Genomic DNA, 14,146 nt, shown 5'->3' with positions numbered 1-14,146 from the left:
TGTTGGTTCCCTGACCAGGGATCGAACCCATGCCCCCTGCAGTGGAAGCACGGAGTCCTAACCACTGGACCACCAGGGAATTCCAAAATTTACTCTTTTAACCATTTTTTTTACACATTTGAAAGTAGTTTATTTTAATGATCAGATTTACTGGCAAGAATAGAGGACTGTTTTCTATTGTTTTATATAATTTGCCTGGTCGTTTTTTAAAATAAAAAGTGCAACTTTTTTTCAGTTATACATATACATATGTTTATTCTTTTTCAGATTCATTTTTAAAAACTTATTTATTTTATTTTATTTATTTTATTTTTGGCTGCGTTGGGTCTTCGTTGCTGCGTGCAGGCTTTCTCTAGTTGCGGTGAGCGGGGGCTACTCTTCGTTGCGGTGCACGGGCTTCTCATTGTGGTGGCTTCTCTTGTTGCAGAGCACGGGCTCTAGGCGCGCGAGCTTCAGTAGTTGTGACACATGGGCTCAGTGGTTGTGGCTCGTGGGCTCTAGAGCACAGGCTCAGTAGTTGTGGCGCACAGACTTCGTTGCTCCGCGGCATGTGGGATCTTCCCGGACCAGGGCTCAAACCCATGTCCCCTGCATTGGCAGGCAGATTCTTAACCACTGTGCCACCAGGGGAGCCCCTTTTTCAGATTCTTTTCTCATATAGGTTATTACAGAATATTGAGTAGAGTTCCCTGTGTTATATAGTAGGTCCTTGTTGGTTATCTATTTATACATAGTTGTGTGTGTATCTTAATCCCAAGCTCCTAATATACACCCCCAACCCCGCCCGCACCAGGTTCCCCCTTTGGTAGCCATAAGTTTGTTTTTGAAATCTGTGAGTCTGTTTCTGTTTTGTAAATAAGTTTATTTATATCATTAAAAAAATTAGATTCTACCTATGAGTGATATCATATATTTGTCTTTCTCTTTTTGTCTTACTTCACTTAGCATGATAATCTCTGGGTCCATCCATGTTGCTGCAAATGGCATTATTTCATTCCTCTTGGGTTTTTTTTGAATTTAATTTTATTTATTTGTTTTTTATACAGCAGGTTCTTATTAGTTATATATTTTATACATATTAGTGTATATATGTCAATCCCAATCTCCCAATTCACCCCCCCCCACTTTCCCCCCTTGTTCTCTAGGTTTGTTCTCTACATCCGTGTCTCTATTTCTGCCTTGCAAACCGGTTCATCTGTACCATTTTTCTAGATTCCGCATATATGCGTTAATATACAGTATTTGTTTTTCTCTTTCTGACTTCACTCTGTAGGACAGTCTCTAGGTCCATCCACATCTCTACAAATGACCCAATTTCATTACTTTTCATGGCTGAGTAATATTCCATTGTATGTATGTACCGCATCTTCTTTATCCATTCCTCTGTCGATGGACACTTAGTTTGCTTACATGCCAGTCTCATGGCATTAAGTATTCACACGGTTGTGCAACCATCACCACTATCCATCTCCAGAACTTTTTCATCCCCCAAATGAAACTGTATACCCACTAAACAACTCCTGCCCTCCCTGCCCCAGCATCTCTATTCTCTATTCTACTTTCTCTCTCTATGAATTTGACTATTTTAGGTATCTCATATAAGTGGACTCATACAATGTTTGTCCTTTTGTGTCTTCTTTCACGTAGCATAATATTTTCAAAGCTCATTCTTCTTGTAGCATGTGTCAGAATTTCATTCCTTTTATGGGTGAATAATATTCCATTGCATGTCCATACTACATGTTGTTTATCCATTCATCCATTGAACATTATGCAGTAAACATGATGATCCGTATGTTATGACCTGTAATTACAAAACTAGAGACATACATGCTTGATTACACAAAGCTACACGTGAAAGCTTGTTCAAAATGATAAAACCTAGAGAAATGTGTACTTATTGTCACTAGGGTGCTTGTGAAAGTTTGTTCATAGAAGCATCACTTAGGTTATAAAGGATCGAACCCATGCCCCCCGCAGTGGAAGCATGGAGTCCTAACCACTGGACTGCCAGGGAATTCCAATTGTAGCATTATTAAACTGTGGGAATATCATCAGTGTAATACTATACACCAATATAAATGAACCACTTATAACTACATGTAACAACATAGATGAATGTTACAAATATAATGCCAACCAAAAGAGGCCAGATAGAAAATACTTTATCATTCCATTTACCGAGAATAAGCATATGCCATCAAGCTGTATTGTTAAAAATGCATATCTAGGTTTTAAAATCATAGAGCAAAACTTACAAATTAATGTGAGAATAGTTGTAATCTTTCAGGAGGAGGGTATAGCTACTTGGCAAGGAGAACATGGGACATGATTTCCTTCTTGACCTGGTTGTGGTTACATTGGATTTGCTTTAAGTTTAATAAACTATAAGTTTGTTTTATACACTTTTTTATTTATGGTGTTTTACAGCTTACAAAGTTAAACAGAAGCTACTCTATTATTTTTGTTCCTTTGTTCTCCACTATTTGTTGTATTCCATATGAACCTTCTTTTAAAAAATCATTTGGGACTTCCCTGGTGGCGCAGTGGTTAAGAATCCGCCTGCCAGTGCAGGGGACACTGGTTCGAGCCCTGGTCCAGGAAGATCCCACATGCCACAGAGCAGCTAAGCCTGTGCACCACAACTACTGAGCCTGTGCTCTAGAGCCCACGAGCCACAACTACTGAGCCCGCATGCCTCAACTACTGAAGCTCGCGCGCCTAGAGCCCATGCTCCACAAGAGAAACCACCACAATGAGAAGCCCGCGCACCGCAATAAAGTGTAGCCCCCGCTCGCCGCAACTAGAGAAAGCCCGCATGCAGCAATGAAGACCCAACATAGCCAAAAAAAATAAAATAAAATAAATAAATTTATATATAAAAAAATTTTTTTTAATCATTTTATTGTATCTGAATTTTAAGTCATAATTAGGAAATTCTTTCTACATCTGGTTACCAGAGAATTCACACGTGATTCCCTTAATACCTGCAATTTTTCAATTTTTACATTTAGGTCATGGATCCTTTTGTGCTGTATTCTTGCATAGTAGATGAGGTTTACATTTAAGTTTAAGTATTTCTAACTGACTAACAAGTTCCTGAACTATTTATCAAAAAGTCCATCTTTGCATTCGTGGTTTGAAATACCTGCTTTATCAATTACTAATGTCCATATGTGACTTGGTTTATTTCTTTGTATTCTTTTCCACTGGTCTATCTATTCATTTGTGAGGACCACTATGCTTTAATTATAGATACATTAAGAGTGTGTTTTAATAGCTGGCAGGGTAACCCCTTTCTACTTCGCGGTTTTTCAGTTTTCCTCATTGTATGAGTGTTTTAAAGTTTTTCTCATATGGATTTGTACATTTCCTGTTGAATTTACTCATAGGCATTTTATTTTCTTTGTTGATATTATAAAGGGTTTTTCCTCTAACATTAAATCCTCTGAGTGGGTATTGTTTGTCTATATGAAGACTAATAATTTCTGTATTTAATTTCATGTCCTGATACCTTAGTGAATTAAAAACATTTTTACTGAGATATAATTGACAATCTAATATTGTATTAGTTTTAGGTATACAACCTAATAATTATATATATACATACTGTGAAAACTGATCTTAGCAGATATGTCCCTAGTGTGTCACCGCCTTTTTGATTAATTTTTTATTTTCTCTGAATATATCCTCTGCTGAGTCAGAGAAGATTTTTGCATGATAAACTGTGAATATCTTCATGTCTGAAATGGTTTACTTTTCTCTTGCATTTGAATGGAAGATATCACCCGGCAGAGATGTCGAGGTCAGCAACTCTCCGCTCTAAGTTGTTTGCAGATTCTTTCTTTGTACTGCTAGCTTATATTCAGGGTTGTCAGAAAGGATTCTCACAAACGGATTCTTATCCTCTTGTAGACAAAAAATGATATTCAGTGCATTTTTGGGAACGTGAGTGATTATTCAATATTAAATCATTATATAATTTGAATATCACCCCTTCTTGTTGGTAAACTGCTTACATTTCTAGGAGTCTAGACCTACACTCTCTAAAATAGTAGCCACTAGTCACATGTGGTAACTGAGTACCGCAATGTGTCCAGTGAGACTGAGGAACTGAATTTTTAATTTTCATTAATGCAAATTTTGACTTTAAAACTGATACTCAATTCAGTTTTTAGAAGGTTTATGTATGTATTAAGTAACGAGTATGAGAGTTTACTTTTCCCAATGCGTATTTTATAAAATCTAAATAGAGATCAAGTATTTCCAATGACAATTTAGCTTCTGAAATAAGATATTCTGTAAGTGTAAAATACACAGTGGATTTTGAAGACAATATTAAAGAAAGTAAAATATTTCATTGATTTTTTAAAAAAATATTGTTTACATGTTGAATTGGTGTTTTAGATAGACTAAGTTAAATAATATAATATTAAAATGAATTTCCCCTGTTTGCTTAAATTCTTTAATGTGGTTACTCAAAAATCTAAAATTACAAACATGGCTCACATTATATTGGACAGTACTCCTCTAGACTCAGGACTTTCCTTATTTTTGAAATTATGAAAGTTAAATATCACGTGATCTTTTATCTTTCATTTTCCTTAACACTCGGCAAGGTCTTTTATTCTGAAGATGCAAGTCTTTTCTTCAAATCTGGAAAGCTTTCTCCCATGAATTATTTCCTTCCCTCTATTCCCTCTGGGTTTTTTTGTTTTTGTTTGTTTGTTTGGAACGTCAGTGAGATAGATGTTGGAATTTCTGGAACTATTAACATTTTTCATCGCTTCTCTTTGCACTGAGTGCTGAGTTGGCCATGCTCTTTGAAACGTACTTCCGTGACCCATCGTTGAGATGGCTGTTCAGAGTTCCTTCTTTCTGTCTAGGACCACAGTATGTAAGCTGGTGTGCCCTTGGATTTGTCTTTTCCTGCGCTCATTTTGAAATTTTGAATTTATTTTTCCAGGCACAGCTCTCTGCTTTCCATCTTTCAGGAATTCATCAAAACTTTCCTGTACCAAAGACATATCTTTAGGCTTTTGATTTCTTTTTTTTTTAAGTCTTCAAAAGTTAGTCAAGCTAGACCAGAAACTGTTTTCCTTCAGGGAGTGTTCAGTATAACATGGGCTTTTGAACTTTAGATAGACTGTCCCATGAGAACACAAGGTCAATAGTCAATTCTTCTCAGAAGTGCCCGCAACACACAGTAGGGACACAAGGTTAGAAATACCGTAATTTTTCCTTGCCTGGCCACACTGACAAACCTCAAAGCTTTATTATGATTTTAGGTAGTTAGAATGCTCCCTGACATTTGATTTAGTATAAACCACATTTTTAGTTGCTAGCGCTGAATTCACATACATGATTTTGGAATGTTGAGAAAGGATGGGGTACCTTCCCCAAGTGAAGCTGGGAAGATAGGTTTGAAACAAGAAATGCATGATATCCATCATTTTAAGCCCCTTTACACTGCTGAGATTTAACTCCATAATGACGTCATTCTTCCCCAGGTATCACTTAGTCCTTGGTTTTGAGGATCCCCCCCACCCCCCCTGCACTCCACTGGAGAAGTCCAAGCTCCACAATCCTGTGACGAGATGGCTGAATCTTTTTTTTCTGACTTTGGTTTGTTGTGGTACCTGGAGGAGCTCAGAAAGGAAGAGTTCTGGAAATTTAAGGAGCTGCTCAAGCAAGAAGCTCTGAAATTCAAACTCAAGCCAATCCCGTGGACTGAGCTAAAGAAGGCTTCACGAGAAAATCTATCAAAGCTGTTGAGCAAGCATTACCCAGGAAAACTGGCATGGGATGTGACCCTGAGTCTCTTTCTACTGATCAACCGGGGAGATCTCTGGACGAAGGCTCAGGACGAGATCAGACGTAAGTGTCATGAAAGGGATGCAGCACAGGGACCCTTGGGGGAAGCTTGGTTTACTGGGAGCTTCTAATAATGAAGGTCACATTGTTATTGTGTTAGTGGCCATGCCTCCATCAGTTGAGAATGTGTATAGGTCTGTAGGAAGCTTGGAAATAGTAGAAGAATTGCAAGCTAACTCTGGTCATTCATGGGCCAGTGATGGACTGTGGATGGGTAGTGTCCTGAGACAAATCGTTCATCTAAGTGTCTGCTCCCCATTTTTCTGTTCCAAGCTGAGTCAATGCTATTCCAGGAGATGACCTGGGACTTAGTGTCTGCACAACCAGGACTGCTGAGATGGAATTCCATTATGGTTGTTGCCCATCCTTTTTTAAAAAATTTATTCAAACATTTTTTTATTGGAGTATAGTTGATTTACAATGTTGGGTTAGTTTCTGCTGTACAGCAAAGTGAATCAGTAACATATACACATATCCCCTCTTTTTTAGATTCCTTCCCCATGTAGGTCACATCCTTTTGACCAGACCTGCACAAGAGGCTGGGCAGAGTCCTAAGATGAGGATATAATTATAAAGAACATATGCCCCTGGTGCTATAGGAAGAACTTTTTATGCATAACGTCTTTTCATTCTTACCACGACTCTGAGGTTTACAAGTGAAAAAAGTGCAGATCAAACGATGTCTCCTCATGTTAGATGACTTTTCCAAAAGGGACAGAGCTGACCCAAACCAGTTATTTTTGGCACATTGATTGCTTGACATCATGCTCTGGGTGGATACACCGTTTTGTCTCCCCTCAGAAAATAAGATCAGCTGAGTTGTAAATCCTGGCAAATAAAAAGTGACAAAATATGAGACAAATCATTCATTAAATTTTTTTTCTCTTTATATATGTTCTTAGTTATTTTTGAGTGTTTCACCTCAAACTGGAGTCCATGACCATAGAAGCTCTCCTGGCATTTCTATATATTTTATATTTCTGCTCTCAAGATTCTCTCTCTCATCTGTTTTCATGGCTTTATTATGATTTTTTTAAATTGAAGTATAGTTGATTTATAATGTTGTGTTAGTTTTAGGTATACAGCAAAGTGATTCAGTCATTCATATATGAATATATATATATATGTACACATACATATATTCTTTTTCATATTCTTTTCCCTTATAGGTTATTACAAAATATTGAGTATAGTTTCCAGTACTATACAGTAGGTCTTTGCTGGTTATTTATTTTATACATAGCAGTGTGTATATGTTAACCCCAAACTCCTAATTTATCCCTCCCCCTCCCTGAAATCACCCATTTTTATAAACAAATCTTCCTCTGTCCCAGAGAGAGAAAGGCTCCCTAATTTCCAAGGTTCTTTTCCTAGTCACACATACTTAAACAAAACTAACAATGCCCTTTGCTCAGAAGACATGCAGAAAGACCTCACCTACTGTAGTTCATATTTCTTCAATGCAGGGTATGGTCCTTGTCTATATTTGTAATTTGTTTATCTCCCCTAGTGCGTAGCCTTGAACATGGAAGGTACATAATAAGGGCAGGTTGAAAGAATGACGGTTCTAGGGTGCATTTCTGAAATTAACTTGCAATCAGCATGGTCTTAACAGAAATAGTCTAGACCTTATGATTTCAAGTCAGACAACTGAGACAAATACCTGACCCTAATATCTGTTCATTAACCAAATTAGCCAAGTAACATAAACTCTCAACACTTTTCTGTAAAATGGGCATAGAATGAATCTTAATGGGTTGTTGAAGAGATGGAAGATGAAGTACCAGTGACAACTTTCTCAGCCCCGATTCCTGGCTGGCCCTCAATAAATAAATAGTAGTGCTTATGAATTCTTGACTGGGGAGCTAGCACCCCTCTTCTAGTTTGAAATGTAATCCCCAAGTATTCACACTTTGTGTAGCCTGTAGCTCTGAGATGGGCTTCCAATCTTGATCAGGTGTTTCCACGGACATGAATTCAGATAGATTTTGGTCTCAACAAAACTGAGTTCATGAGCCTGGTCCCATGTGGGCATATACATCAGTCTTTGCACGTGTGTCTGAATAAATCTGTAGGGGTCATTCTGAGTCCCAAAGATGGAGTTTTTTTTTTTTTTTTAATAAGGGCTTTGAGTTACTGTTTGTTTTCATGGCTGAGCATGTGCATACATGCATATGTTTATTTTATTTTATTTTTAAAATTTATTTAAATTTATTTTATTTTTAGCTGCGTTGGGTCTTCGTTGCTGCACGCAGGCTTTTCTCTAGTTGCGGCGAGCGAGGGCTACTCTTCATTGCGGTGCACGGGCTTCTCATTGCGGTGGCTTCTCTTGTTGTGGAGCACGGGCTCTAGGCACGTGGACTTCAGTAGTTGTGGCGCACGGGCTTAGTTGCTGTGCGGCATGTGGGATCTTCCCGGACTAGGGCTTGAACCCGTGTCCCCTGCATTGGCAGGCGGATTCGTAACCACTGCGCCACCAGGGAAGCCCTGGAGTGTATTTTTTAATTGTCTTGTATTCTGTCCCTGTTAACTCAGATAAGCTAAACCCGTATAGAAACCACATGAAGAAAAAATTCCGAGTCATATGGGAAAAGGAGACCTGCCTTCAAGTTCCTGAGGATTTCTACAAAGAAACCACAAAGAATGAATATGAACAACTGAATGCTGTCTACCTTCCTGCGGACAAGCCTGGAAATCCCTCACCCACTGTGATCTTGCAAGGTCCTGAAGGAGTTGGAAAAACAACCCTTTTGAGAAAAGCGATGCTGGAATGGGCGGAGGGAAACCTGTGGAGGGACAGGTTCTCATTTGTCTTCTTCCTCAAAGGCAGTGAAATGAACAGTATCACAGACACGAGCCTAGTGGAGCTCATCTCCAGGGACTGGCCTGAGTCTTCAGAGCCCATCGGAGACATTTTTTCCCAGCCAGAGAGAATCCTGTTCATCCTGGATGGCTTGGAGGAACTGAAATTTGACTTGACACTTGACGCTGACCTGTGCGGTGACTGGGAACAGCAACGGCCAACGCAGGTTGTCCTGAGCAGTTTGCTGCACAAACAGATGCTCCCAGAATCCTCTCTGCTTATCGCCCTAGGAAAGATGGGTATGAAAAAAAATTATTTCTTGTTGTGTCAGACAAAGTGCATATTTCTCCCGGGATTCTCTGAACGCCAAAGGAAGCTGTATTTCTCCCATTACTTCCATGAGAAGAATAAATCCTCCAGAGCCTTCAGTTTTGTGAGAGAGAAGAGACCGCTGTTTGTCTTGTGCAAAAGTCCGTTTGTTTGCTGGTTGGTTTGTACTTGCTTGAAGTGGCAGCTGGAGAAAGGAGAAGACCTGGAGATTGCCTCCGAAAGCGTCACTTGTTTGTATGTGTCCTTCTTGACAAACATATTCAAAGCAGCAAGTGGGAATTGTCCACCTAAGCAGAACAGAACCCGACTACAAAGCCTGTGTACCTTGGCTGCAGAGGGAATGTGGGCTCGCACGTTTCTGTTTTGCCCTGGGGATCTCAGGAGGAATGGGGTGTCTGAATCCGACACCTTGATGTGGGTGGACATGAGACTTCTTCAAAGGAGCGGCAACTGCTTGACCTTCATACATACGTGTATCCAAGAGTTTTGTGCCGCCCTGTTCTATATGTTCAAACGACCCAAGGACCATCCTCACCCAGTCATTGGAAAGGTGACGCAGCTTGTCACAGCAGCCATGAGCGAAGCCTATTCCCGCTTGTCTTGGATGGGGATATTCCTGTTTGCATTTTCAACTGAAAAAATAACAAACATGCTGGAGACATCTTTTGGTTTTCCACTGTCCACAGACATAAAGCAGGAAATAACCCAAAGCCTTGAAACTTTAAGTCAATGTGACCCCAATGAGATCGTGGTGAGCTTCCAGGAATTGTTCAATTGTTTGTTTGAGACCCAGGACCAAGAGTTTGTAATCCAAGTGATGAATTTCTTCAAAGAAATTGACATTTATATTGGTACCATTGAAGAATTGACAGTATCTGCATTCTGTCTGAAACATTGCCAAAGTCTGCAGAAATTTCACCTGTGTATAGAAAATGTCTTTTCAGAAGAATCTGGATCCATCTCAAAGTGAGTCTGTCTATTAATTCTCTCCCTCTAACCTACACCCACACCATATTTATATTTAGCTTGCTCCAACCCCCAATGGGTATTTCACAAATCATTGTATTTTTGTACTTAAAAACATGGCTTTTGCAGTCAGAAAGACATTGATTTGAATTCTTGTACTACCATTTGCTAGCTGTGTGGCCATGAACTGTTTCTTAAGTATTTCCGTCTGTATAATCAGGGGTAAATGTCTTCATAGGGCCAACGTCAAGTTGAAAGGTAAGCAGTTTTTATTGTTGCCAGGACTATGCTTCTTTTTTCCCCTTCCCATAGCATTTTAGCATATTCTTGTGAATCCACTGGGAAGGGACTCTCGGAAGCTTATGCCTAGTTTCCTCTGGATTTTGCCCATGTGTCTTTTCTCTTTGGTGATTTTAGCTTGTATTCTTTCATCAGACTCAGGCTACCAGCTCACACGTCAGCTCTCAAATACATACCCCCTTTCATGGTCTTTTTTTTTTTTTTTAATTAAAGTATAATTCCCTGGTGGTCCAGTGGTTAAGACTCCATGCTTCCACTGCAGGGGCATGGGTTTGATCCCTGGTTGACGAACTAAGATCCCACATGCTGCATGGCATGGCCAAAGAGACAAAAAGTATAATTAACATACAACATTATATTAGTTTCAGGTGTACTACATAATTTTCAATATTTGTATATACTGTGGAATGATCACCATAGTAAGTCTAGTTACACCTGTCACCATACATAGTTACAGAATTTTTTTCCCAGTGATGAGGACTTTTATATACACCCCAATGTTCATAGCAGCCTTGTTTATAATAGCCAAGTTATGGAAGGAACCTAAGTGTCCATCAACAGATGAATGGATAACAAGATGTGGTATATATAGATATTGTTAGATATATGGAATATTACTCAGCCATAAAAAAGAATGACATCTTGTCATTTGTGACAACATGGATGGATCTGGAGGGTATTAAGCTTAGTGAAATAACTCAGAGAGAGAAAGACAAATGCTGTACCTTTTCACTTACATGTGGAATCGATTCAAGACAAAACAAATGAGCAAACATAAGAAAACAGAAACAGTACAGATACAGAGAACAAACAGTTCCCACAGGGGAGAGGAGGAGGGAGAGGGGGAGGGACAAAATAGGTAAAAGGGACAAAGAGGTATGAATTAGCCATTATGAAATAAAGAAGTCACACGGATGTAATCTACAATGCAGGGCATAAGTCAATATTTCATCCTAACTTAGTGTGTAACCTATAAAAATATCAAAGCACTATGATGTACACCTGACATCAATATCATATTGTAAATCGATTGTAGTTCAACAAACTGAAAAAAAGTCATGCAGAACAGCAAGAGAGAGAGATCTACTCTCTTAGAAGCTTTCAAATATGCAATTTGATATTATTAACTGTGGTCTTTACATCCCTGTGACTTATTTATTTTACATCTACCTGTACGGTCATGTTTTTGGACACAGTTCCTTGTTTGCTGATGGGTCACCAAATATCAACCTTTGTCCACATAACAATTGAGTGTTGTCACCCCAAAGAGGAGGAAACAGAGGCAGAATAAGGTTGAACGCTTGCCCAGCGTCACATAACCCACAAGTGTTTCAGGTGGGGCTTGATCCTGGTCGCCCTGGCCTCACGGCTCACTTCTTTGACCACCATGCATGTTGACTCAGTGCACCTGACTGCTCCTCTCCCTGTTCAGGCTTGACTGTCTGTCAGCTTTGAGGGCCTCTGGGAATGGTGTTCTCCTGTGTTGAAAATGTATTTTTTTGGGTTTTTTACCTGCATTCTTGTTTTAAAAAAATTTTTATTTTGTATTGGAGTATAGTTGATTAACAATGGTGTTAGTTTCAGGTGTACAGCAAAGCGATTCAGTTATACATATACATGTATCTATTCTTTTTCAAATTCTTTTCCCATTTGGGTTATTACAGACTATTGAGCAGAATTCCCTGTGCTATGCAGTAGCTCCTTGTTGGTTATCTATTTTATATATAGTGGTGTGTATATGTCAGTCCCAAACTCCTACTTTATCCCCTCCCCACCTTTCCCCTTAGGTGACCATAAGTTTGTTTTCTAAGCCTGTTGAGTCTGTTTCTTTTTTTCTGTTTCTGTTTTGTAATAAGTTCATTTGTATCATTTTTTTTAAAGATTCTGCATATAGGTGATACCATATGATATTTGTCTTTCTTTGACTTACTTCACTTAGTATGATCATCTCTAGGTCCATCCATGTGGCTGCAAATGGTATTATTTCATTCTTTTTTGTGGCTGAGTAATATTCCATTGTATATATGGACCACATCTTTTTTTTTTATAATATGAACAGCTTTTTAAAAAATTTATTTATTTATTTATTTAGGCTGTGCCAGGTCTTAGTTGTGGCACTTGGGATCTTCGTTGTGGCATGTTTAGTTGCGGCCTGCAGGATCTTTAGCTGCGGTCTGTGGGCTTCTTAGTTGCAGCATGTGGAGTCTTAGTTGCAGCATCAAACTCTTAGTTGTGGCGTGCATGTGGGATCTAGTTCCTCGACCAGGGATCGAACCTGAGCGCCCTGCATTGGAGGTGCAGATTCTTACCCACTGGGCCACCAGGGAAGTCCCTGGACCACATCTTCTTTAGCCGTTCATCTGTCAATGGACATCTAGGTTGCTTCCACGTCCTGGCTATTGTAAACATTGCTGCAATGAACACTGGGGTGCCTGTGTCCTTTTGAACCATGGTTTTCTCCAGATATATATGTCCAGGAGAGGGATTGCTGGATCACATACTAGCTCTGTTCTTAGTTTTTTAAGGAACTAGTTGAATTGAGCCACTGGAGAATCACGGTGTTTGTCTTCCTGTAGTACCATCGAGAAGCTCTCCCTCTGGCGGGATCTCTGCTCAGCATTTACTGCCAGCGAGAACTTCCAGATGTTAGATTTGGACAACTGTCAGTTCGACGAGGCCTCCCTGGCGATTCTCTGCAGGACGTTGGCTCAGCCTGTCTGTAAACTCCAGAAGTTCGTGTAAGTCGGATCTTCACCTATTCTTTAAGTCAACAGCAGGGTGTCATTCTTTCTACTCTGCCTTCTTTTGAAAACCCAAGCTACAATCCAATGTTTCAAAAGAAAATGCTGAGTGCTTTCCTTGATTCAAATGTTTTACTGAGTGAGACACAAACTGTGGACAAACAGGGAGACTTTAAAACTGAACGTGGTCAAGAAGCTCAGTTCCCAGCAGCTACAGCTCAGGTTACAAAGCCTGGATGAGAAAGAACATTTTTTTTTCTCTTGTGAGTGGTCCCTAGAACTATACCTTCCTTCCCATGGCATCGGCTCACTTGTGCACAGCCAGTTAGCTGGGGAGTTGCAAGTTCATGCTGACTTGGAGAAATCTTAAGTTTGTTTAAGAAGCAGAATCGGCATTTCAGGGAAATCGGCTTTTCCTTTGGGTTACAAGACTGCATGTGTTTTGGTGTAGGGATGTGTTTGAACTGTGGCTCCCATTTCGGTTTCTCTGTAACAAATGTTTTAACTATAGTGACATGTACAATAAAACTTGCTTGGGGAACCTAAGAGGGAACGGTCCTGATAGTTGGTGATGTTTGCTTGGATGCTGATGGACTGAGAATAGATGTTTCCCAGGTAACGCAGGAGGAGGGTGCTGAGGACAGGTGGGAAAAGAGCCTTAAGTTCATAAAAGAGAAAAATAAGAAGAATAGCACAGAGAACAGGTAACATGTATAGAACACTTCTTTGGCACAGAGCTGGTTGCTTAATATGCATCTTCTCCTTTGTCTTTTAACCCTCATAACAATCTTTTCATCACCTTTTTACAAAACATGTACCAGAAGCATAGAGAAGCTCACAGCCCTTCTCTGATGTCGTGGTCCAAAGCAGGTTGGAAAAGAATGTCCAGACACAAGGCAGAATGTAAAGAAGACAGAATTTGTTAGAGGGAAGGGTCGCTACCAGAACAGTGGGCAGACTTCCCAGTAGTCTGGGAGAGTCGAGCCCGAACACGTGCTATTGATCAGTTTTTATAGCCAGAAAACAAAGGAATGGTCTGAGGTGAAAATTTCGTTTACTGATTGGTCGAGGCACATATATCTTCCTTCTATAGGGTGGGAGTGGGACAGGCCAGATGCCTTTCCTTATTTGG

At 39.7% G+C, this 14,146-nt stretch overlaps 1 protein-coding gene across 1 annotated transcript in view; it reads left to right on the top strand.

Moving 5' to 3' along the window:
• Window positions 1–1,960: 1,960 nt before the first annotated feature.
• The window catches only part of NLRP9 (NLR family pyrin domain containing 9), a 31,470-nt gene continuing 19,284 nt past the window's right edge, over window positions 1,961–14,146 (top strand). The window contains exons 1-3 of the mRNA XM_082436817.1: window positions 1,961–5,877; window positions 8,410–9,973; window positions 12,850–13,011. Coding sequence (XP_082292943.1) covers window positions 5,598–5,877; window positions 8,410–9,973; window positions 12,850–13,011 — 2,006 coding nt within the window. The 5' untranslated portion in view covers window positions 1,961–5,597. The remainder of the gene's footprint in view (window positions 5,878–8,409; window positions 9,974–12,849; window positions 13,012–14,146) is intronic.

Source organism: Balaenoptera physalus, assembly GCF_965194825.1.
Source record: "Balaenoptera physalus genome assembly, chromosome: 19".
NCBI classification, from domain to species: domain Eukaryota; kingdom Metazoa; phylum Chordata; class Mammalia; order Artiodactyla; family Balaenopteridae; genus Balaenoptera; species Balaenoptera physalus.
Note: the sequence above shows the minus strand (reverse complement) of the source record. Positions and strands in the feature narration are given on the sequence as shown.